This window comes from Gallinula chloropus (genome assembly GCF_964237585.1).
Source record: "Gallinula chloropus genome assembly, chromosome: 1".
Lineage (NCBI taxonomy): Eukaryota > Metazoa > Chordata > Aves > Gruiformes > Rallidae > Gallinula > Gallinula chloropus.
This window is the reverse complement of record NC_140085.1, coordinates 31,336,476-31,362,613: the sequence shown is the minus strand read 5'-3', so window position 1 is coordinate 31,362,613 and position 26,138 is coordinate 31,336,476. Positions and strand designations below refer to the sequence as shown.

The 26,138-nt window shown below is 42.5% G+C and overlaps 1 protein-coding gene across 1 annotated transcript in view; it reads left to right on the top strand.

Moving 5' to 3' along the window:
- Positions 1-14,392, top strand: part of XPOT (exportin for tRNA) — a 28,159-nt gene extending 13,767 nt beyond the window's left edge. The window contains exons 11-25 of the mRNA XM_084264813.1: positions 2,255-2,317; positions 3,260-3,384; positions 4,230-4,374; positions 4,531-4,650; positions 4,816-4,910; positions 5,548-5,617; positions 6,052-6,290; positions 6,742-7,027; positions 8,660-8,849; positions 9,760-9,876; positions 9,961-10,076; positions 10,587-10,634; positions 12,124-12,195; positions 13,268-13,324; positions 13,818-14,392. Coding sequence (XP_084120939.1) covers positions 2,255-2,317; positions 3,260-3,384; positions 4,230-4,374; positions 4,531-4,650; positions 4,816-4,910; positions 5,548-5,617; positions 6,052-6,290; positions 6,742-7,027; positions 8,660-8,849; positions 9,760-9,876; positions 9,961-10,076; positions 10,587-10,634; positions 12,124-12,195; positions 13,268-13,324; positions 13,818-13,844 — 1,770 coding nt within the window. The 3' untranslated portion in view covers positions 13,845-14,392. The remainder of the gene's footprint in view (positions 1-2,254; positions 2,318-3,259; positions 3,385-4,229; positions 4,375-4,530; positions 4,651-4,815; positions 4,911-5,547; positions 5,618-6,051; positions 6,291-6,741; positions 7,028-8,659; positions 8,850-9,759; positions 9,877-9,960; positions 10,077-10,586; positions 10,635-12,123; positions 12,196-13,267; positions 13,325-13,817) is intronic.
- The last annotated feature ends 11,746 nt before the right edge of the window (positions 14,393-26,138 follow it).

Below are 26,138 nucleotides of genomic sequence, written 5' to 3'. Positions count from 1 at the left end.
CTGTTTCTTTAAATAGTAAACCTATATTGAATTGTGTATGAAATTGAAAGGTATTTTAGACCTGAACTTCCCAAACCACCCGTAAACTGTTGGTAAGTGCCTGTACAGCAGCCTGTACAGTTGATGAAATGTTTCAAAATCAAGGTAGAGGAAAAATGGTTGGTTTGGGTTTTTTTTTTTCTCTGAAGCATTTTATTTCTTTTGTCTGTGGAGACAGGACAAGGGGCAATAGCTGCAAGTTGGAGCACAGGAAGTTCCGCACCAACATGCGGAAGAACTTTTTCACAGTGAGGGTGACAGAGCCCTGGGACAGGCTGCCCAGGGGGTTGTGGAGTCTCCTCCTCTGGAGATATTCAAGACCCGTCTGGACGCCTATCTGTGCAACCTGTCCTAGGGAGCTGCTTTGGCAGGGGGACTGGACCCGATCATCTCTTGAGGTCCCTTCCAACCCCTACAATTCTGTGATCCTGTGATTTTAATGAAAACCTGCCCTGATTCCAGAGGATTGGAAGAAATGTGAGAGGGGTTGTCATAAATTTCAGCTCTTGATAGTATAGTAAGTTAAACTTATAAAAGAAGCTGCAATTCAGATACAATGGTTGCACTTCTAATGATCAGTTATGTGTTAAGCATTACATCAAACTACAGATTAGACATAAGTTTAAGCTTAAATTTATATGTTTGAGCGTATGTGTAAGGTTAAGTTTAAATGTAATGCCTCTATATATACTAAATAAGGTTTATGTCCAGTTTTGGAGGTAGCAAATTTGTTTGGCTTTTTTCAGCACTGTTCTTTTTAAATTTTGTTTCCATATGACCCTTCTGTGCCAATGTGCAGGTGCTAATTTAGATGTTGAACCAGTTAGATCAGTGCAGGTATTTGGTATGTTCATAAAGTTGGCAGCTGTGATTCCTTTTACTTTGCAAAGCAAGCTGAATTCAATACCTCTTCTACCATGGAAAGTTGAATTTGGATAACTGTGGTCTAGATTATCTTGATCTGGTTTTGTCTAATGTCTGTTTAAATTGGATGAGATATAACAAGATTCAATGATTCTTCTTGTGTTAATGTCTATGTCCTTAGAATTGGATCAAACCAAATTATTACTGCAGTACACTTAAGACACTTAAAATTTGACTACATTACTGTCCAGAAACCTGTGGTTTTGTTAAACTTGCTTTCATGCTGAAGAACTTTTTAAGAAATAATTGTAGCACAATTTTGCTGAGCGTTTCTTGAGGATTTATGTTGATCATACCAATCTTTCTTCTTTCATCAAACTCAGAGTATTTGGAAATAATCTAAATCTTGCTCTTGTCTGTCTTAAGATTTAAATTGTGTGCTCAGTAGCTTTCCTTTAAAGTTTTGCACCTTTTCAGTCCATCTGGAATATTTCAATTTAATATATTTTTGCAGGTTCTCCAGAACAAACTTAAACTCAATTGAAAAATAAAACGTTTTTAAATGTGTGTTTTAGTTAACTGCGTGTCAGTCTGGATTCTGTCTGTCCTAGAAAGCATGAATGGAATTGAGTCCATGTGTTTTAAACATGAGTTCTAAACACCTGAACTAGTAAATACTTAGAGCAAAGTGGTATGTTTAGAGTTTGAGCTTTCAGTAGCGACAAGATTGAGTCTTTATTGCTCTTTTAGGACTTTGCAGCAGTCCCTACTAAGGTGAAATTGCACATCAGTGCTTTAACTGATCTAACAGCTTGCTGTTGCTGAAAGGATGAGGTTTTGCTTTTCTTACTTTGTTTTACTGCTCTGGCTCTCAGTCTTGGATCCTTGCTGAACCAATTCAGCTTGTTAACTCATTCCCAAGAAAACCCTCCTAGGATGTTGAGCTATTAGAGAAGTTAATGTTACGGCTAAGCTGCTCTGCCCCTTTAAAATAGATCTTGGACAACCTGTTTAGCTTCCTTTACCTAGCTCACTCATCTTAATTGTTGTTTTCAATGTGAACTGAACAACACAGATGATGAGCAGAAAACAAAGCCAGGTAATAATGTCAGAGACTGAGAGCTCCTAGTCATCTATGCTGTCTATCTGGAAGGGCATCTGTGCACTGTTTGGATATAATCCATTTGTTTTAATTTGGACTGTTACTTCTGCTAGACCTCTGAAAATAACTCAAATGGGATTTGAAATATTTGTAAACATTTAACACTTGCTTTAATTCTTACTGTAGGACTTTAACTGTTGCTTCTTACCACTTCTCTGTTTTATGCTTACAGTTCTGTTTTTATCTTAGGCAATCATGCTGGCTGTTATGAAGAAGTTGACATATGATGAAGAATATAATTTTGAAAATGAGGTATCGTGTTACATGAATAAATAGAGGAATAAATTACATGCAGTAAAACTTGCTCACACTTTTAAAATCCCTGTTTTTCATAGACTAAAGGTTTGAAAGTAGGAAGTAAAGGTCTGTAGGCTGAATTTTTTTCCTATGTGGAAAACTTTTCCTTAACATCTGGGCACATCTGCATAGGACAAAACATAGTAAAGGGATATCTAAGCCCGTTCAGTTAACAGAACTATTCCTAGGCAAATACAGCTGTGCTGTTAACTAAACATAGCTGTTGAGCTGGCTTGTTCAGTGTGAATTTGCATGTTTCTGCATTTCTGTCCTGTAAAAAGATTTGAGAAACTTTGTTTAATGAAACACTTCTAAGAGATCCTGCTTGACCTACTTCAGATGGCCAAACTTCCACAAAAATAAGCAAAAGGAGATAGAAGGTCTTTGACTTTACTTTCCTCCCATGCTTACATCTCTGTCAGCAATAATGATTGTTAGACTTAGTTTTTGCTCCAGGCTGTTCAGAAAGCTATAGTCTTAAAAAGGTTACTTAAACTGTATGCAGTCCATCATAAATGTTTCTGGCAGATTAATTTTAAAACTAAGCTAGATGCTGAGATAGAACATCTTTGAGGAGTGAGTCAATTTTTAAGAACTGGGTCAGTAAGGCTTTGCCAAGAGCATTTTATTTCTTGTGCTTTTGGCTAGATTTCTGTTTGGAAAGCCTTTTTAATATGTTTCTGGGCTGAATGCAGTGGTTCTCAACGTATTACAACTAGTCAAAACCCAGAGCCTGCTGGCATGTTGCAAGAGCATAGGGCAAGCATTATTGAACTCTGAGCATGGCATGCTGTTCTTGTATGTACATGTTTTGGGTTTGGGCATAATTGTCTAAAACGGTTGTGGATGAATTTAAACATGAAAATACCGACTTCCCTGATGTGTTTTTTTTGGTAGGGTGAAGATGAAGCAATGTTTGTGGAGTACAGAAAGCAGTTGAAACTGCTGCTGGACAGACTTGCTCAGGTCTCACCAGAGCTACTATTGGCATCTGTCCGCAGAGTTTTTAACACTACACTTCAGTAAGTTGGAGTTTTTAACTTCCTTACATGATACCCGTAGGTTTTTTTGCCTTTTGTTACAGAGTTTGTAATGAACATGTGGTATAGCAAGGTGAAGCCTGTTGATAGAATGAGCTTGTTACAACTTCATGATAGCTATGACTTTGTATAATCCCTTTATTCAGCTGCTTAGGAAGAGCTTTCTCTCTGTAACCTTGAGGCAGCTGTTTTTCTTCCCAGACAGGTTTGATCTTTGTCATTTACTTGCACAGCAACAGCCGTTTGGGCAGGTGTTCACCATACACCTCAAGGAAATGCTTGTGAGGTGTGGCAAATAATTGTATGCATTGTTGCTACCAGAAAGCCAAGGTTAGAAGTATTTGTTACAAAAAGAGCAGAACCAATCCTGGAAAGTATGTGTGGAAATAAAGAAACATTATTACTAGTCACACTACTAGGAGGACAGTAGTGTTTGTACAAATAGGAATTCAGTATTGCTGGTGGCTTCTTTGTACCTTGCTCTTCAGTGAGCCATCTTTTTAAGTGAAGCTGAATGGTTTGTATGCATGTCATAATATGTGGGTTGGTACATAAAAATAAGCACTTGGAGAAATCTGTAGCTTTCCTGTTGTAACTGTTAAAAGAAAAATGGTAGCACTCTGATGGGAGGTGCTGTGTTTGTGGATAACGTATTCCAGAAGCATCCTGCAATACTGTCTAGGTCCTACAGTGTTGTTCTTCATTTGAATTTGCTGTTTCCATGCTGTGCATTTGAAGAATGCTCAAAAGGTAATGCTAACATGGTAGAACTGTGATTATTTCATAAGCTACCACAGACTAAAATGATCTTTGTATTCTTTCTCTAGGAATTGGCAGACTACACGATTTATGGAAGTAGAAGTAGCAATAAGGCTGCTGTATATGTTGGCAGAGGCTCTTCCTGTATCACATGGTGCTCACTTCTCTGGTGATGTTACAAAAGCTACGGCTTTACAAGACATGATGAGAACAGTAAGTATGTGTGTTGTGGAAGCTACTTAAAAATGCTAATGAAGACTGGGCTATTCCAGCTCAAATGGCTCATCTAAACCACCAGCATGTCAATTCCAATGTAGTTTGGTATTATAAATGGCTGAAGTACTAACTTGCTAATGTTTTTATTTGTAGCTGGTGACTTCTGGTGTTAGTGCCTATCAACATACATCAGTGACACTGGAATTCTTTGAAACAGTGGTTAGATATGAAAAATTCTTTGCTGTTGAACCTCAGCACATTCCAACTGTTCTAGTAAGTTTCCTCACATTTACTTTTTCTTACTAGAGAAGTTTTACAGACTTATCCTCTTATTTCCTGAATGTCGCTATAGAAGGTGGGCTTTTAAATTGTCAAATCATTAGCTTCCCCCCCTCCTTGTTTAGGGGTTCTAAGACTGAGATATTTTCTTGGTTGCAGATGGCATTTTTAGATCACCGTGGTCTTCGCCATACAAGTCCCAAAGTACGGAGTCGAACAGCTTACCTCTTTTCCAGATTTGTCAAGTCTCTTAAGTGAGTAAAGCTGTACAAATTTATCTAAATTGCTCAGAACTGACCATACATACAGCACTTCTCTACATAACAGTTGAAACAGGCTGGGTTTCAAATGGACTGCAATGAAAACAGTGCTTTTGGAGGGTTGTACTACTCTAATACTAAGGTAGCAGTACAGAAAATTGACACAGAACAAAGAAGTTAAAACTGACTGGCGGTGTAAATGTCTGTCCTGATTTATACTGATGTTTACTCAGTGTATTAAAGCCCTTCAAACTAGTCCTGTCCTGTCCACCTTATTATATAAGGCAGGAGAAGCTCCAAGATGGTTCTATTCAGAAGGATCCTATTTTTTAACTGTTAATGAAAATATTTCATTCATATGAGTGAAGCTATTTATGCATGTTAAAAAAAAAAGCAGGGAGGGGAGATGTGGAGAGAAAGAAATTTTATTTCCCCCTGTGCCATATATATTTTGGCCTAGCACGAGCTCCATAAGCCAGAACTTTCCACAACAGTGCTCTGATATTTAAAGGGGAGTTTTATACTGAGAAGGTAGTTTAGAGTCTAGTTTTATAGCTTAAAAATAATTCTAGGAAACCTGAAAAAATGCACATGCTTCTAAACAGTGTTATGTACTTGTGTTTTACTTCAGTAAGCAAATGAATCCCTTTATTGAAGATGTTCTGAATAGAATACAAGACCTGCTGGAACTTTCTCCTCCTGTGAGTATTTATAGCAGGGTTTTGTAATAAATAAGACTTGTGCTTACTCATCAGTGTGCCTGAGTACTTACTGAGTTGTAAGCTTAGCACACAAACATTTAAACACACATAATTATCCTGCTTTTTGGTGTGAGATCACTTGCATGCTTACGTTTGTACCTTACTTTAATAATCTTGCTTTTGTGTGTTTCTGGGAGTGTAGGCTAGAAATGGGTATATGTAGAAATCTGTCTAAATTGTGTAAAAGTAGTTCCATCAACTATGTCTTCACCTGTACTTGATGCTTCTGCTTAAGTAGGAAGAAAATACAACTAGTGCAAATGTATTCTAGAGATTACTTAGACACAATTAAAGAAAGTATCATCTTTAAACTTTGAGAAGCCAACTTTGACAAAGGACATCTAGTGAATTATGCCTGTTATCTTCTGTTTTAGGAAAATGGTTACCAGGCTCTGTTAAGCAGCGATGATCAACTTTTCATTTATGAAACAGCTGGAGTATTAATAGTTAACAGTGAATACTCTGCAGAAAGAAAACAGGTTCTGATGAGGAATTTGTTGACTCCGCTGATGGAGAAGTTCAAAGTATTATTAGAAAAACTGATGATGGCGCAAGATGAGGACAGACAGATGGCACTGGCTGACTGCCTCAACCATGCTGTTGGGTTTGCTAGGTAGGTACAGCACAGTGAGTGTGTTTCTGCTTTGAGTAAAAGAGAAACATAAAGGATTTACTGGGAGGAGGGGATGAGTTTCTACCTGTGCTTTATTGACCTAGAAAGTCATCAATGGTTTTAGAGTTTCTTACGGGAGCACAGAAAATGAGTTACCTCCCCTTCTGACAGGCTGTTGTGGATGTAGATACAGAGGTTCCCTTCCTCAAAGAGTTGTGTGGAGCTATTCTGATGATACGTTGCTTGTATTTTGTCAAAAATTGCCAAAATGTAGCTACTTCATAGCAAATAATTCTGCTAATTACTTCCAGTATCTGGCTCCTATTTCATGAAATGTAGTATTCTAATTTAGTGCATGGAGTTTTAAAGACAGTGCTGTTCTGGGTGTTACCTCTTCCTCGTTGTATTTGGGATGTGAGCTTGTATAAAACTTGGTGTATTCCTGTTACAGCCGAACCAGCAAGGCTTTCAGCAATAAGCAAACTGTAAAACAATGTGGCTGCTCAGAGGTTTATCTGGACTGCTTACAAACGTTCCTGCCAGCTCTCAGTTGCCCACTGCAAAAGGAAGTTCTGAGAAGTGGTGTCCGTACTTTCCTTCACCGCATGATTATTTGCCTAGAGGAAGAAGTTCTTCCATTCATTCCTTCTGCCTCAGAGCACATGCTTAAAGACTGTGAAGCAAAAGATCTTCAAGAATTCATTCCTCTTATAAACCAAATAACAGCTAAGTTTAAGGTATGATATTACATAAGCTGCTCAGGTCAAAGTGGTGCTGGTAGATATTTTTCAGGAACTGGAAAAGAGGAGCTGTGTGTCAGAATCTTCTCACACAGTATATACTGGGAAACACATTCTTCAGCAACAGTTATACGTTGCTGGACCTGCAGTGATTTAAATGAGTGTTTCCCTTTGATTAGTCTCAGATTTTTCTGTTTCTCAAATCGTTTTTGTTTGGTACTTGTTTGATACTTAAGATGAAATGCTACTTTCAGCATAGTTGTTATTGACACTCCATGCCCCCATTGAAGTGTTAAACTAATATTACAAACTATAAGTGAGGAAATTAACTTTACAGTTTGGGTAATGAGATTTTCAGGGGATACAGAAATATCAGATGCATTTATGGGGGAAAATACTGATTTACAAGATCTCGATACAGTGTTGTTGCATAAAAATGTGTGCTGAGGCTTGATTTGGTTTTATTCTAAATACGTTGACAAATAGGGAAGTTTTGAAATGGAGAAACAAGTTTTGCATTAAGTGGGAGTAAGATTGTCAACTGATTATCTACCAAAGGTTCTTGAAGTTTAGCCTTTGAGAGCTGCTGAGTTTCAAACAGTTCAGATGTAAAGTCAGTGCATGTTGTGAGCAGCAGCCAATATACCTGTGTGAATCTGCCGTGTGGACCTTGAGTATCCCATCTGCAGAGCAGAGAGAGAATTTTGAAAAATCAAGTGTTTCAGGGATTAGAGAGGAAGATCCTTCCTACTATAGTCCTTCTTGCAAGTTATGCTAAAAGTGATTCAAGATAACAGTAGATAATTAGAAATAGTCTGTGTAAGGTGAGGAAGGTAAAAAAAAAAGTTACAGGAGCAAGACTGGACAAAAACCATGTTCAGGTGTAATGCTTTAACTTCATGTGGTACTGTAACATTTGTATTGTAACCTGCTAAATAAAGAACCTAGCTTCAGTAGTCTCACCTTGAATACTTTCAAGGTACAGTAAAGAGCAGATTAAAGATAATACCTTGCTTAAGCGTTAAGAAATGAACATCTGAGTTGCCTCTTTATGGATCTTCAGAGTGTGGCTGAATAGCACACGCCTGCAGCTTTTTAATTGACCAGTGTTCAGTTAATTTGGTGCCCTTGCATACATTTCTCACTGCAAGTAAGACATAAATGTAAAGCTCATTCTGTGATACCAGTAGTACTCCAGGAAAACTCCTATTTAAGCAAAAAACTGGCTACAAAAGGTTGCCAGTTTTAACATCTGAGATGTATTTTCTGTAACTACAGTGACTTTAAAATACCCTCCCCCTTGATATTTCAGAGAATTTGAAATAGTGCCTGTCTGTCTGAACAGAAGGATGAGAAATGCTGAAAAAGCTTCTGTTCCCACTCCGAATGAGCCTAGATACCTAGAGACTAGGTATTCTTGTGCAAAAGACTTGAATTTGGTAGTGTGTGAGTCAAGAAGCAGTAAGGTTGGTGGTGACTCTGATGTGACTCACTTAATTGAAGTAGTTGGTAAATGAAACTTTAAATGTGAATCAAAGATGAGAATTGTAACAAGCCCTCAATTTTGAATTTTTAAATGTCCTGTTTCTGTACCTGATTTGAGTTGATCCCATCTTCTGATCTCCACAGACGCAGGTTTCACCTTTTCTGCAGCAGATGTTTATGCCACTGCTTCATGCCATTTTTGAGGTCTTGCTCCTTCCTGCAGAAGAGAATGACCAGTCTGCTGCTTTAGAGAAACAAATGTTACGGAGGAGTTACTTTGCTTTTCTGCAGACAGTAACTGGCAGTGGGATGAGTGAAGTCATAGCTAATCAAGGTAAGCAGTTCAATTTCTCAGAGGATAGCACTATGGTTATTCTCATCAAAGTTTTGTCTACTAAATTATTAGCCAGGTTTCTGTCAAGTATTATTAACTGTGTTAAGGTAGAATGGACTAATATAAATACAGTACTAAACTTACACGTTACTCAAGAATTTGGGTTTGCGAATCCAGCTATAATCAGCATATTCTTTCTATTGATCTCTTCAGCCTATATGTGATTGCTGTGTCTATAAGGATAAGAATGGTATGAAGTATGTCCTTGTGCATCGTTGTAGTCAGTGAATTGGAGATCATACGATGTATAACAGTGTTCAGTCTGTTGGACAAGACCACTCATAGCTGGCAGTATTCATTGTAGTGTTCATTTGCTGAAGGTCACATTAGTAATGTCTATAACTTTTATTACTATCACCTGATTTTGTTATTTATGATAAAAGGCATCATATGACTTAATATGGACTTAATAGGACTTCCGCACCTCGAGTACTGTGTCCAGTTCTGGGCCTCTCACCATAAGAAGGACATCGAGGTTCTTGGGCGAGTGCAGAGAAGGGCAACCAGGCTGGTGAAGAGGCTGGAGGACAAATCATGTGAGGAGCAGCTGAGGGAGCTGGGGATGTTTACCCTGGAGAAGAGGAGGCTGAGGGGAGACCTTATCACCACCTACAACTACCTGAAGGGAGGTTGTAGAGAGGTGGGCGATGGTCTCTTCAGCCAGGTGACAGGAGATAGGACAAGGGGAAATGGCACGAAGCTGTGTCAGGGCAGGTTTGAGATTTTGTGTGCAAAAACTTGCTATTTTGAAGTTGAAGCACATCTTCCAGGTCGATATTTGTATGCAGTAGTGTAAGAGTACAGAGACATTGGCTAAAGTGGAAATGACAAGCTCATTTTTGTGTTTAAGGTGCAGAGAACGTGGAGCGTGTGTTGTTCACTGTCATTCAAGGAGCAGTGGATTACCCAGATCCTATTGCACAGAAGACTTGTTTTATTATTCTTTCTAAGTTGGTGGAGCTTTGGGGTAAGACTGTCTTTCCATAACTCCTTTGCAGCTGCTACCAGCCACGAAGCAGTAATCGAACGCGGTATCTTGTTTCTCTTTCAGGAGGTAAAGATGGACCAGTTGGCTTTGCAGACTTTGTCTACAAGCACATTGTTCCTGCATGTTTCTTAGCACCTTTGAAGCAAACGTTTGACTTAGCAGATGCCCAGACAGTGCTGGTGTGTATTATGGACTTCTTTGTTTGTTTGTTTGATTTCTTGTACGGCACATTCAAGTTAAGAAATGTACAATGGCCATGTGGTATCAAAGATAATTGCCTCACAAATAAAATCCCTTGTTTTCTATTGAGGTACCTAGATGATTAATTATTGAACATTGTGGTACTGTATTCTGTAGTTCACCTATGCTCAAAATCAAGCTAGAGAATTGCAGATCTGAGTGTTTAACACTGACCTATATTACTTATTAACTAATGTTTGGTGAATGTGAACATGTGCAGGTGGCTGTTCTTCAATTCATTTGGGGTTCAGCTGTGCCTAATGTTTCTGGTTAGAGTGGAAGAATTCTGGTTAGAGTGGAAAGGTTGAGGCTCAGTTAGTATTGTGTGAGGGGAAAAAATTGGGAGTAACGGTGTGAGCTATAGCCCTTGTTTTGGGCCTCATTAGGTTCTTTGGCTTTAAATAGTCAACCAGTAGGCTAATCAAACAGTGTTATCTATTACCTTGCAGGCTTTATCAGAATGTGCAGTGACATTAAAAACGATTCATCTCAAAAGGGTAAGTTTCATAATTCTTCGTAGGGAATAACTCAGGGATTTCTTTCTAGTGCTTTTATCAATTTCTAAACATTAGGTACTAGTGAAAGCTACTACCCTTAGATGAGATAATAGGATGACCATAATACTGTGTATGGATACAGGATCCAGTAGCTCTACTACTTGAGCAATTACTGCAAAATATTGACTCTTCATTAAGGGACAAAACTGCTCACCTGATGATTGTTGCCATATTTAATTGATCAGTTGGCATTCTCTGACTTTTCAGTGTAGTACTTAAACAGATGTAAAAGAGCAATTAGAGATTTCCTTGAGAGTACCACTGTGAAAGGGAAGGTGCCTTTCAATGTGTGGGGGACTAGATTGAAAAAACATTGACAGAAAAGCTTGATTTTGTATTGTCTAGTTATTAAAACACTGTAGCTTATTTCCATTTTGATTGGGAACTGAAACAGTTTCTGTGTTGATGTTACTATTTCCTGCCACACCCTTTAACTTGCTAACTCCTGTCAAATGCAAGTAGAAGTTACAGCTACACAGGAATTAGCAGAAATCATAAACTGGCAGAGAAGATACTGTATTTTAATTGAGGAGAGGTGCTGAGTTTGTTCCTTTCTCCCAAAAAACAATGAAGAGAGAAATCTATATGAAGTCAAGCTTGGGCCAATGAAGTAACTGCCTGTTACAAATACTGTTTGCTGCAACAGTACAAACATACTGATACAAATACAGGAAAATGATCTGAAATCTTTTCCCCTCCCATGAACAAGGCACCTTGTTCACTAGGGCAACTTATGTGTGAATTAGTAAAGTTGATTCACTTTCTGTTTGTAGATGAGTTGGGTCACGCTTGTATACTGCCAGTGTATGGCAATCCCTCTTGTGATGAGAGGGACCTGAGAAATCTGTTAGAGAAAACAAATTATGTTAACCAAAACAGACCTGCCTGTCTGCTTCTCTCAAAGGTTTGGAAGTTCTATTTTATTGGCATTCAGTCCACCACAAATTACATAGTGTTTCAAGAAGAGAAACACCACATTCAGGGGACTTGGCTACTAAATTTCATAATGGCAGCAGTATGCTAAAGCAGTTGGCAGATACTAATTGCTGATTTTTAACTTTTTTGCTTTCATCTGTCAGTGAAATTAGGGCCACCTTCTTCATTAACTGAGTTCTACAGTTGACATATCACAAACTGACTGGCTGTATTGTAAATCATATTCCAGTGCAGTTTTCAGTGTATTCTTCTGTTATGTAACAAGGTACTGTGTTGCAGTAGAATCCTTAATGCCAAGGTTGAGAGAAATATTTTTATTTGTCAACAGCTGAAAATAACATGAGCATTTAGTATCTGATATGCATGACTTCTCCATGAAATTCTCTTGTTAGACCACCTGTTTCCAAACTCTTCTGTACCACACAGCATAGGATTGTGACTCTTCACATGTATGAAAATATACTTGAACAAGTTGTGTACTGCTTTTCTTTAGGGTCCTGAGTGCATTCAGTATCTTCAGCAAGAGTATTTGCCTTCTTTGCAAGTAGCTCCAGAGATAATTCAGGTAGGAATTCATAAAAGAATGTTTTGAAAACTCTGATGGCTAAATGGGAACAAAATTGCTACTGACAAATTTAACCTCCTACCATCCCTCAGTAAAACTGAGTCTGATATTGTGTATCAGTGAGATGAATGTAGTGGAAGGAGTGAAGTTAGTGCAACAGTACCTGACAAAAAAGAGTCTACTGCATGTGACTGACTGCTGTGTCTGCTTCAATTCAAATTTTAACTTGAGGAAAAAGAATCAGAATACTTAAGAGTAATAACTCAAAAGCAGAATGAAGAATGTTGAATGTATAGAAGGTGTGATGATAAAGGCTGTGTTCAGCACTACAGAAATTAAGGCTGGGGCACTGGTTCTGCTGTCAAAAATTATGTTGGGCATTGAGTGTTGGGATTTTGTGTACTTAGTTTGGAGTAGTGTAAGGTGGTTCTCAAAGGTGAAACTTTACACCTCACCACCGTCTCAACATTAGGCATTGCTAGCCACATGGTAAGCACTGCCAGGAAGAAATTGTTAGATGAATGCTGGTGCATGCAATTACTTTGGATACAATACTAATTGGGTTTGCTGCATTAGGAGACAATTATAGTCATAAAACTTAAGCGTTGCTAAATATATGTAAGGATCCAGCATTCTCTCTTGCTGGGGCCTTAGTGTTTCCTGATGTAAGATAATAACTGACAGACATGTTCTGCTGGAATCTAGAGGCACTAAGTGTGTGTATATAATACTGCTTTGGTGTAATATTTGTCTGAAGTATTTGTTTCAAAGCCACCAGAAGTCTCTGGAAAAGTTAAAGGTTTAGAATCTCCTTGATTGCAGTCCTCATTGATAGTCCTGCTACTGTCCATTCAGCTAAAAGTGAATGTGATATCTTGTATTTGAAAGCGCAGGTTTTTCACCCCAGAAAGCACCTGGCCTGTTGTAGGCTATTGCCATCTTTTATTTTGGTTTGTACAGGCAAATGCAAACTGCTATTGATTGCTTTTACATACAATGTATTCTGTATGCTCCTATCATATCTCAGGTTGTCTTGTTGCTTAATTTAGTGTTTCCTTATTCTTTCTTACAGGAATTCTGTCAAGCACTTCAGCAGCCTGATGCTAAAGTTTTTAAAAATTACTTAAAGGTAAAGATTTTTTCCCTTTAAATCGCTTCTAATCTGATTTGAACTTTGTCACACAATTCAGTTATGGTAGTTAACCAAAGTAAATACTGAGATATTGAATTACATAATAATTTTTAGCTATAGGAAATCTCCAAGTAGAAAAGCAGCTTTGGAAAGCAGGAGAAAGCAACAAGAAAAAACCCCTACATCTGTAGAGTTTTCACTTGGGCTCAGCACCTTGCCATCTCCTCAACAGCTTGATATTCTAGTGGCTTATGTTTAATAGTTGAAATAACAAAAAAGTGATGCTATAGTTGTAAAGAATGTGTCAGAATACTTAATTTTTGAGGGTGTAAGTGTAATTGAACAGCACAAGTTGCATACCTGAACCTAGTGTGCTACCCAGTATGTTAAACAAGAAAATTATTTCTCTCAACTAATTATTTTACATGTCAACCATCCCATGTCCTAATTTCCTTTGTATCAGTTATTATTTTTACAATATTTTTAACAGGTATTCTTCCAGAGAGCAAAGCCCTGAGGAAAGTACTGGAATCTTACATACCCGTTTCCATAACCCAGAACTCTTGGTTGTTAATTTATAAAAACGCTAACTCTTGTGCCATTCAGACTGGTTTTGTTTTTAAGAAACGTTGCTTTGTGCTCACCTCAGTACATATTTTAGCCTTTTGCAAAAGAGAGAAATGCAAGCCCCCCACTTGTGTCTAAAATGTGAAGGTATGTGACAACATGGAAAATAGCTGTATACCTAAACAAACTTTTATTATGTATAGGATAATTTACGCTTCTGCTGTAACACGTACAGCAATGAAATTACACTTATTTTTGGACTTAAATGTATAAATCCCTTCAGACCATAGCAATGGTTATTAAAATGTGTACATTTTTATACTGAGTAAAATGTTTTCATAAGACATAATTCATTCATTCATGTATGGTGACATGAAAATAAAACAATCAAGGTCATTCTTGTAGATAGTAATTTCATTGAAGTTTGTCTTAATGATAAAATATATATATACCTCCTATAAAACAGATTGGTTTAATAAATGATTTCATTTAAAAGTAGCATCTGGTTCTATCTTTTTTATATTAAAAATAAATAAAACTTTATCCAGTGAAATGTTAAGTGTCTTTGAGTCATTTTGGTTGAGGCGATCAGGCCCTGTCAGGATGGGTGAATGCAAGGCAGGTCCTGCTTGTCTTCCTGCTCACTGGGTGAGGGAAGGGCTGTGGATGTTGTCTTTAGCAAAGCCTTTGAGAGCTCTTCCCACAGCATGACCACGGAGAAACTGGCTACTCATGGCATGGATGGGTGTACACTTCACTGGGTAAAAATCTGGCTGGATGGCTGGGCCCAAAGAGTTGTGGTGAATGGAGTTACATCTGGTTAGTGGCTGGTCACAAGGGCTGTTATACCCTCGGGGCTGAGCTCTGGGGACAGCTCTTTAGTTTCTTTATCAATGATCTGGATGAGGGGATGGAGTGCACCCTTAGTAAATCTGCAGACAATAACACCAAGGTGTGTGGGAGTCCTGATGTGCTCGAGTGCAGGGGGGTTCTACAGAGGGGCCTGGGCATACAACTGTATGAGCTTCAAGGCTCAGGGCCAGGTCCTGCACTTGGGTCACAACAACCCCGCACAGTGCTGCACGCTCAGGGCAGAGTGGCTGGAAAGCTGTCCTGTGCAAAAAGACCCAGAGGTGTTGTTCAACAGTCGGCTTGTATCACAAACAGTGTGGCCAGCAGGGCCAGGGGAGTGATTGTATCCTCGTACACAGTGTTGATGAGGCTGCATCTCAAGTACTGTGTCCAGTTTTGGGCACTGAGGTGCGTGTCCAAGGAAGGACAAGGAAGCCAGTGAAGAGTCTAGAGTACAAGTCTGATGAGAAGTGAGTGAAGGAACTGGGGCTGTTTAGCCTGGAGAAAAAGCATCTTAGTGGTTACCTTACCACTCTACAACTACCTGAAAGGAGGTTGGAGCCAGGTGGGAATTGGTTTCTTCTCCCAAGTAACAAGTGCTAGGAGAAGAGGAAATGGCCAGGGGAGGTTGTATTTGGGTATCAGGAAACTTCACCAAAAGTGTTCTCAAGCCCTGGAACAGGCTGCACAGGGAATTGGTTGAGTCATGGTCCCTGGAGGTATTTAAAAGATCTGTAACTGTGACACTTAAGGATCTGGTTTAATGGTGGACTTGGCAGTGCTAGATTAATGGTTGGTCTTAAAGGTCTTTTCCAACCAAAATGATTCTGTGATCTTTAGAAGCTACAGCATTCTTTAACCTTCTGGCTGTTAGGTTTCAGTAGAACCTGGCAATTTTTCTGATGCTTGGATAATAAATTGTATTGTGGTCCTGCATGTGGAAGACACATAAAGAATTAAATACATTCACTGCAACATTCCAGCAGGGTTAATGGCTGATACAGAGATTGCAGGAGTGGTGTTGTTACCTCTGACCCAAATATATCCATTGGTCAGTTTGTTTCTTTTGCTGCTTTTTTTTTGGGGGGGTGGGAGTTTCGGTTGGGTTTTTTTTGTAGTTCTAGGACATAACACTAGTCATTGCTATTTCATAGGGTCAGGGGGAAACTAGAAGTCTTCCCATGCATGAAATACAGTTGGTCCTCCTGGCTGCCTGGACACATTGCTGGCTTGTGTTTAAGCTGCTGTCAACTGAGACTCCCAAATCCCTCTCAGCATAGCTGGCCTCCAGCATCTCATCCTCCAGTCTGGAGGTATAGCCAGGATTTCTCCTTCCCAGGTACAGAATCCAGAACTTAATTAACATACTTATTTCAAAGAGACGGGTTTCTGCTTTGAATTTCCCTCCCTTCCCCCCCCCCCCCCCCCCCCCAAAAAAAAATCTGGACTGGGAAAGAAGTTAATATTACTTGGTATCTCCAAAGAGAAATCTGGTGATGCAACATATATTCAGAGTGTGAACTAGACTCACCAGGCAGCATTCAGTTGCTTTGAACACATTACAAAAACTACTTCTTGTGGAGTAAAAGGAATGAGACAGAGGTGGGTGAGAGCACTTGTTGGGGGCTTGTGTGCCAAGCCTGGGGGGGGATGAGCAGGTAAGGGGGCTGCAGGGGTGGGCTCTGGAAGAAATCGCTAGAAGCTTCCCCAAGGTCCAGCAGGGCCAATACCAGCTGGCTCAAGGCCAGACCCACTGCTGACCAAGGCCAAGCCAACCAGTGATGGTGGTGGCACCTCTGTGATAATGTATTTAAGAAGGAAAAAAAAATTCAAGCAGCCACTTCTTGTCACCAGAGGAGGACTGAGAAGATGAAAGAAACTTTGCAGACACCAAGGTCAGTGAATAAGCTGCAGGAGGAGGTGCTCCCGGCACTGGAGAAACAGATTCCCCTGCAGCCCCTGGAGAAGACCATGGTGGAGTGGGTTGTCCCCCTGCAGCCCATGGATGATGATGGGGAACAGAGATCCCACCTGCAGCCTGTGGAGAGGCCCCATATTAGAGCAGGGGGAGACATATGGAAGATGCTGTGACCCATGTTGGAGCAAGCTCCTGGTAAAGCCTACAGCCCGTGGGGAGGGGTTCATGAGAGTTCATGAAGAACCGAAATCCCTGTGGGAAAGGATTCACGTTAGAGAAGTCTGTGGAGGACTGTCTCCCATGGGTGGGACCCCACACTGGAGCAGGGGAAGAGTGTGAGGAATCCTCCCCCTAAGAAGGAAGAACCAGCAGAGACAACTCATGATGAACTGACCAAAACCCCCATCTCTGTCTCCCCCTGTGACACCTGGAGGGGGGAAGGGACAGAAATCATGAATAAAGTTGAGCCTGGGAGGGGTGGGGGAAGGTGTTTTAAGATTTGGTTTTGTTGCTTATTATCCTACTCCGGTTTCATTGTGGGGAGGGGATGTAGAGTGGGGAGTGGGGAAGTGTGTGTGTGTGGTAGAGGGGTTGTGGGTGCGTTTTAAATTAAATAATGATCTCTCCCTATCCTTATCTCAACTCCTAAGCCTCTCAAAATATATTCTCTCCCCTGTCCAGCTGAAGAGGGGAGTGATAGAGCAATTTTGGTGGGCACCTGGCCTCCAGCCTGAGTTAAACCAGCACAACACTTCAGTGAGATGAGGAGAAAGCAGGCTTCAGAACATTTTTTAAATCAAATAATGTGGTTTTTGAAAATCAACACTAGCCACTATTCCACTGAACTCTCCTAGATTGCTTCATTCCTACAGGACCAGTGGAAGAATATAGTTTGTGGGCTACATAGCATAAATACTTCTGGACTAAGATTTGTTTGGAAGCATTAATCTGTACGTTATAAACAGCTTTGGAATGAATCCTCTGGTGGCAAGCTGGAAAAAGGCAAAGCTAGTAAGAGCTGTCTTACATCCAAGAATCACTTCCCTTCCCTGTCTGCAAAGCTACAGGAGAGATGAGGGTTTCAATGTGGAATTATAAAAAGCAGTTCCAGCTGAAGTTGGATGTGTAACAGATTTGCTTGTTCTGGTTCAGCTGCGATGTCTCCTCAGTCTTTAAACCAAATGTGGAAAACAATCTGATTATCAGAGCAAACGGCTCAAGTGCTTCAGCTTTCCTTAGAAAACTCTTGAACGATCGAGGGAAAGCAATGTCTAACTTGTTCAGGATGTCTAGAGTTACTTTTCTCACATGGCTTACTGGCAAAATTAGTGGTTCTGTTTTTGGTAAGGTTGGCAAGGTGCAATTTTTCACTCAAATCTTTTAAAAGTCAGATAGTCTGATCACATGGGGTTTTTTCTTGGCAAGTATCTACTGTGGTTGATCTCCACTCTCCCCTGTTCTTACCTCATTGTTGCTAAGTTGTCCAGAAGGTCCCAAGACTAAGGTTAGAAGATACAGTATTTTGCCTGCTTTGATGCTCTCAGCTCTGGCTGAAAAAAAGGCTTTTAGTGCTTCCATGTTTGGAAATAGGGCCTTGGGAATTTGGAAGGTGAGATCACACTTACGACTATTGTATTTTCCATGAGATTCTTCAATCAAATGTGGTTACTCATAACCATCCCTCAGGGTTTTACTCTGTGTGTCTGCAATAAGAACTCGATTAAAAACTCCATTACAGTGTCCAGCAGCTAAACACCCCGAAGATACATGTCAGCATCCCAGAAATCACCTACCACAACTTTCCTTCTCAGTGGAAGTCATGGTTGAGCTGTCAATATACATTCTCTAACAAATGCAGCTGCTTTGCTGTCTCCCTGTTCATCTGTTTTCTCTGACCACACAAGTGCTGGAACGGTGTCGTTTGATAATGCCTCCACGGAGTGGTACCCACCTGTCTTCCAGGTGTTTCAGAAGCTGTGCTACAACTTCACTCTCTGCAGCACTACTTCAGGATGTGGTAATTATTCAATATTCTTTAAGAGCAAAGCCCTGTAACTGTAATCACTTTGACTTACTTTTTTCCCCAGGACCTTTATTCCCCCCCCCGAATTCTGGCTTCCACAGCCACAGGCGTGAGGAGGCTGTATGCAGCACACCAGCCTGGGCCACAAGCCCTGCAGCAGCATCGTTAGGATGAAGGGAAATAGCATACAGCTACAGACTGCTGAATCTGTGATCAGGAACCTGAATCCAGACACCAGAGAGGTGAGGAACACACAAAGTTTTGCGAAGTGGAAAGAAACAAAATGACAATTTCTAGAGGGACTTTATAACATTTCCTTTTCTGGTGGTTTCCTGTGCTTCCCACCCTGAAACGTTTAAAGGCCAAAGAAGATTCTCCTTGCACAAGGATTGCTGATTATGTTACAAATATACCTGCTGTGGTTTCATCTGGCTGGCAGGTAAAATGACCCCCCAGCTTTCACTCGCTCCTCAGCCACAGTGGGATGGGTGAAAAGTATCAGAGAAAAGTAAAACTCCTGGGCTGAGATAAAAACAGTTCAATAGGATGGAAAAGGAAGAGAATAAAAATAATAATGATGGTAAAAGAATATGCAAAACAAAACAAGCCACGCGCAGCACAACTGCTCGCTGACCATTCCCACCTAGTTTCAAGCCATACCCCTCCCCAGCCAACTTCCCCCCAGGTTATATGCTGAGCATGACATCATATGGTATGGAATATCCCTTTGGCCATTTGGGGTCAGCTGTCCTGGCTGTGCCCCCTCCCAGCTTCTTGTGCCCCCTCCTTCCTGTGAAAGGCTCGTGCCTCCTCACTGGCAGGGCCTGGGAAGCTGGAAAGGCTTAATGGTAAGCACTGCTTAGCAACAACTAAACACCAGTGTGATATCAACATTATTCTCGCCCTAAATCCAAACCCCAGAACTACACCAGCTACTAGGAAGAAAATTAACCATCCCAGACAAAAACAGGGCAATACCCTAAAAAGAACCCAGATGATCTGAATCATGCAAACCGACTTCATTGATTTTAGACCTGGGCTGGTAACTGCAGTGTGGGCAGTTGTTGGCCAGACCCAGGGCCAGGGTGTCACTGAAGCTGAGATAGTCTAGGTCTTCTTGGGAAACCTGGTCTGAAGTCAGTGCTGAGCCTGGTTTGAGCAGGAAGTTGGACCAGAGACTCCCCAAAGTCTTGTCCAGCCTGAATGAATCTATGGTTTAAAATGGCCGGTTCCAAAAAGCATCAACTTACTGAACAGTTTGGTCTAATTGAGAAGTGGAAACAAGTACACATTCAAGATACAAAGCAACGTTTGCTAGTGGTTTTCTGATTTTGAGAGGGCTGATGCTAAAATCCATATGAATGATCTGGTGAGTATTTCTGAAGAAGACAAAGCTGACTCATGGGTAGGCTTGTAAAGCTGTGTACAGAGGAGGGGTGGCAGAAATAAATCATGTAACTTCTGAAGAGCACTGCAACTTTCTGAAGCATCCAAGGACATAATGCAAACATGTTGGGGAACTGTCCCTTCTATAATGCAGAATCACTATGAAAGAAATCTCAGCTGCCAGAAAATGGAGAGTATCAATTAAGCATTTGTATTAATGGCATAAAAATATATCAAAGTAAATTTATTGTTTTCACTTGACAGAATTTTGGAACAAGCTTACTGCCCATAACAAGTGAACCACCAAACCCTGGACTTTTGATGAAGCCCAAGACTGCTGAGACAGTACCAATAAACAAAACCTGTAAGCAAAAGGTTGCTGTCATTTATTTGCCAGTTCCTCAAGAAAGTAAGCTTCTAAAAATTCAGAAAATGGTAATCTCAAATAGAAAATGCAGAGGATCAAAAAAAGGATCATAGAAGGGGTCACAGAATCACAGAATGCATTAGGTTGGAAGGGACCTTTAAAGGTCATCTAGTCCAGCCCCCCCTGCAGTAAGCAGGGTCACTTTTAACTAGACCAGGTTGCTCAGAGCTTCATCAGGCCTGACCTTGAATATCTCCAGGGATGAGACCTCCACCACCTCTCTGGGTAACCTGTTCCAGTGTCTCACCATTCTCATAGTGAAGAACTTCCTCATGTCTGATCTAAACCTACCCTGCTCTGGTTTAAAACCATTGCCCCTTGTCCTATAGCTACATGGCCTTACAAACAGTCCTTCCCCAGCTCTTCTGTAGGCCCCTTCAGGTACTGGAAGGCTGCTGTAAGGTCTCCCCAGAGCCTTCTCTTCTCCAGGCTGAACAAGCCCAACTCTCTCAGCCTGTCTTCGTAGGAGAGGTGAGGTCGCAATTAGTGAGATCATCCTCCTGGCCCTCCTCTGGACACTCTTCAATAGGTCCATGTCCTTCCTGTGTTGAGGGCTCCAGAGCTGGACTCAGAGTTCCAGGTGGGGTCTCACCAGAGCAGAGCAGAAGGGGAGAATCACCTCTCTCGATCTGCTGGCCACACTTCTGATGGAGCCCGCGGTGTGATTGCTATTCTGGGCTGCGAGGACACATCGTTGGCTCATGTCCAGCTTTTCATCCATGATGATTTTATTACTTTCCAACCATAATTATGTTTAAATTAAATTATGCACAAATGATACATTTCTCAGCATTTTTCCTTATAAAAGCTGTGCAGACCATTTAGTGGAACAGCAGCATTACTGGATAGTAAAGAAGAAAAGAAGGGAAAAAGGCCAATCAGCAAGGGACCTTGCTTCGACACAGTTAAGCAAATATTAAGAGGAGGAATGTATGATTTCCTGAGGTTTAAAAAGCGTGACCCTGAGAGAAATTACACGGGCAGGGAATGATTTCTCTTGGCTTTCCCTTGTAAAGCCAGCGAGGGGTGTGAGGGCAGAGCACGGGTAAGCCTGGACGGGCAGGGCACTGCACGGGTGAGCCTGACCGAGCAGGGCACTGCACGGGTGAGCCTGACCGGGCAGGGCACTGCACGGGTAAGCCTGTCCGGGCAGGGCACTGAATGGGTAAGCCTGACCGGGCAGGGCACTGCACGGGTGAGCCTGACCGGGCAGGGCACGGCACGGGTAAGCCTGTCCGGGCAGGGCACTGAATGGGTAAGCCTGACCGAGCAGGGCACTGCACGGGTGAGCCTGACCGGGCAGGGCACTGCACGGGTGAGCCTGATCGAGCAGGGCACTGCACGGGTGAGCCTGACCGGGCAGGGCACTGCACCGGTAAGCCTGACTGGGCAGGGCACTGCACGGGTGAGCCTGACCGGGCAGGGCACGGCACGGGTGAGCCTGACGGAGCAGGGCACGGCACGGGTAAGCCTGACCGGGCAGGGCACGGCACGGGTGAGCCTGACCGAGGAGGGCACTGCACGGGTGAGCCTGATCGAGCAGGGCACGGCAGCCCTGCGCCAGGACGGGAGCCAAAAAACCAACCCACCCCCGGAGCTGTCACACAGCAAAAAAAAACCCAAACCCAAAATGCCACCGAAATCTCACTGGAACCGGTCTCGGCTCGTTTCGAACATCGCACCAGCGAAAATACCCCCAGAGCCCCTTTTTAAGCAACATTTTATTTCCACTCGTCGACGCTTGCCAGGTCTTTCCCGGTTTCGCCGTCCCTTTGCTTGAGGGGCTGCCGCCGCCGCTCCCTCATCCCCCTACGGAGGCGGCGGCTCCCGTCCCTGTCAGCCAAACCCCGCCAACTCCCTCCCGCGCTTCCCCGAGCCGCCAGCCGCGTCCGGGCGACAAAGGGCTGAGGGTAACCGGGAGGTGCCGGCAGCCGAGGCGGCGCTTTTGCCGCTCCGCCTCCCCAGCGCCGCTGCAGGAAGCCGGAAGCGGTCGGGGCGCTGGGCAGGCAGGGCGAGAGAGGCGGCTCGGTGCGTGGGGTCGTGGGGCTGGTGGGCAGGACAGGGGCGAGGGGAGGCCGCGTCGTGTCGAGGTGAAGCGGCAGCGGGTAGGGTACCGCTTGTCCTCGCTTGTCCGCGGCGGGGGCGAGGGCAAGCGGTTCTCTACGCGCCGCCGCCAGGGCGAGGTGGTTTCGGTTTCCAGGGGTGGCGGTGGGGCCTTCCCGGGAGATACCGAGACCCCGAGGAGGGTCTCGGGCGGCTTCGGCGGCCCCCTGAGGCGGCAGCAGCGGTGGTGGGGCCGGCTGTGCAGGCCGCCCCGCGGAGCGGTCCCCGCCCGGTGTGGGGGGCGAGGCGGTGGCCGGCCTGCGGGCCTCGGCGGCGTGCGTGGGGCTCGCCCCTCGCCCCGATCTCGACGGCTTTTGGCCTCACGAATGTCGGTAGCTCGCAGTTGGTGCGACCCATCAGAATCAGTTTTGTCACTGGAAGGGGGCGGGGGTGGGGTGTGGGGAGGGGAACCACGCCAAGAGCGTGTTTGGCAGGGGTTTCCTGAGGTAGGGGTGTCTACCTGAGCTTTCCTCGGGTAGAGCTGTCGCCTTTGGGGTTGATGCAAGTTGTTAAACTTTCACTTCGGGAGGGATGTCCCGTTGCGCAGCTGGGCTCTGGTGCTGTGCTCTCCATATCCCGCCTTTCTGAGTTTGGGGCGGTGTCTCCCCATAGCTTTCCAGACGGGGGCTTAGCCCCTTTCCCTCACTATGGAGGGGAACTGCCGAGAGGGTCAGTGATGAGCAGCACTGGAGCCAGGCTCGCCGTTTGTTTCATGGGGCCTTTGGGAGCGCGCGCTGCTTCCTGTGGGTTCGAGCAGCACTTGGTGTGGCCCAGGGCAGGGGATTTCTGTCACTCAGATACCGGATTTTGGACTGGAAACTCCTGGAAGGAGGTTAGGTGAAGAAAGTAGGGATAGGAACCAGGAATTTCAGGGGGAGAAACTTCTTTTCTAGGCGTTAGGAGGGGGGCATACAGAGAAGTATAAAACCTTCATATTTCTCAGATTCTGTAATGCTACCATAACATCTATTTGGAACCACAGCACTGTTCCTGTTGGCTTTGGTGGCCTTGCCTGTAGGCAGAAACAGCCTTCGCTTTAACTTCGTCATCTGTCCCTACTTGCCTGGTGAACTTGTGCATTGCAGCTGTTAACGGGGGAAGTACCAGCTTCATGTCCTTATCCTGCGTGCCTGAGGTAACAGCTCGCTTCTTCATATTAATTAGAAACAGTCGGTATTCCTGCCTCAGAGCACGGAGAGCATTTGCAATACAGTCTGTGTCTGCTATAATTCCTCCTGCTGACAAAGAAGTGGCAGCATCACCAGAAACAAAAATATTTGAAAAAAAACCAAACCCAAAAGCAGTCCCCAAACCCTTGAAGTGCTAATATGTCATGGGGGACAATAAATCACGGTGCTGGTAGGAGAGACACTTCTAGATGTATGTAAGGAACTTCTGACTCATCTAGATCAAACTTAATGACTCTGAGATGTGAAGAATTGCACAGTTCAGCATTAAAGCTAGATGTCAGTACCAGCCATACATTTAGAGATATTTCTATTTTTTGAAAAATACAAAACTTAGTGAATTGATTTAGGAAGATAATGGAAGATATGAAAAGAAAACTCAGCCTGCTGAGTGTTTAGCAAAGATCAGTTCTGAGGTATGGAATCAAAGAAGATGTAGCATGTAATATAAGTTAACGAATCAAATATAGTAATTTGAAGATTAAAATTGAAGCTGAATGAGACTTTATGCTTTAAAAATGAAGAGTCTGCCGAAAAAGTCTAGACTTCGTTATTTTTAGAAAAATACTGTTTTGACCAAAAAAAGCATAATAGTGCAACACTGACTTTGTTTTGGCACTGGATATGTACCCTGGGATTAATTCTGGCATAATTATACCTCTGGTTTTACAAGTGAAAAAACTCAGACCTCAAAAACCCACTATGGACTTGCTGGTTTGTTTTTTTTTTAAATCCATTGAATGATATTCAAGCTCATCTTCCAGAGTTGTCCTTTTTATTTTGTTTTCATTGATTGACCTTCATGCAAATTTAATTATAAAGTACGAAAGTAAAGGAAGAGAGCTGATCTCATACACAAACTACCTCATCTTTATCACTTAGGGGAACATAATAATTTAGTCTCTAATAGATTGCTAAAATTTTTAGTATTTGAATAGAGATTGGTGAAGGAACTCGGTGTTTGCTTGATCCCTCCACGTCCTTCTTGTCTGCTTAGAAAGGATTCGTGTTTCTGTGTTTTGGTAGGAGTCTAATGAACGTTGCTTTGAAGTAAATGACAAAATAAATGTTTACTGGTAATGAGCCAACTGGCTTGTTACAAGCAGGGTCTTAATGATGAGGATTTTTTTAATTTGGAGATTTATAAAGCGGGCTATGCATTATTTCCTTGCAGACCTCTTCCTTACCTTCTGTGTCTGCATCATAGAGATCTCTTTGGCATCTACAGTCATTGACAGCTGGGAGAAGTTATCTTACTCCACTATTGCAAGTTGCCAGAGTTAACTGGAAGTTGTAAGGGTTTGGGCTGTGGTGTTGATTTTTTTTTTTGGTTGTTGTTCAAATTTGAGATAAAGCCTTTCTTCCCTTCTCTAGGCATTAAGAACTTTATCTAGACTTTAAAGGTGGGGTTGCTGCATGGCTGTGAATTTAGTTCAGAGTAATGTCAGGTCTTCACGTTCCGTCATCGCATTTTGTATGCTCCGTGTCCTTGCCTGGATGTTTTGGGACAGCTTGGCAAGAGACTCCACATCTTACCTGAGAGAGTAGCTAAATGGAAGAATGAAATCCGCAGTCGCTAAGCGTAGAGAAGTGTGTTGGAAGGCACGAGGAAGTTGCTGTCTCTTTGTGGCACGGCTTGGGTACGACACAAACCGTGCGAAGGTGGGTGCTTCAGCTGGCTGCTGGAGCCGGGCGGGCGAACAGCGCTGCGGGGGCTGGAGCGTGGCTTCCTCTGCTCTCCTGAGGTGCACGCTGTGGGGTTTCTGGTAGCGTCATCTTGTGCACAAGGGAGATCTCTACAAGTGTCAAGCACCTTCTAATAAATATGCACAGGAAATTCCGTCACACCTCTTCTTTCAGTGGATACAGGAAAGGCTTTTCTTTTGTTTTAGTATCTGTTACCTCCTTCTTGTCAGTGAACGCAGGTGGATGCAGAGCCTCCTCCCAGGCTGTGAGGACAAGCTGTTGGTCTAGGACCTTCCCCTGCTTGGGTTGCTGTTTCGCTGTTGAGATTCTTTTGACACGGGAAGCTCTGTCTTTGATCTTGAGCTTTTTGCTAGCTTTAATGACAAAATCAGTGCTTTAATTAAACCAAAAATGTAAAGGTCTTCACCTGCAGCTGCTGCTGTTTTCGCTAGGGGGGAAATCTGTCAGTTCTAATGGGTTTTAAAATTGTTTTAATGTAATGAAACCTTTTTTCCTCTTTTGGATCTGTGAAGACCTGAGTATCTGCCAGTTGACATTTCAGAAAGGGTGAGGAAACCAGGCTCTCTCTTTAGAAATAATGAGATGTATCAAACCTCAACTTTGATAAATAAGAGCTATGCCCTTCAATTTCTTCCAATAGT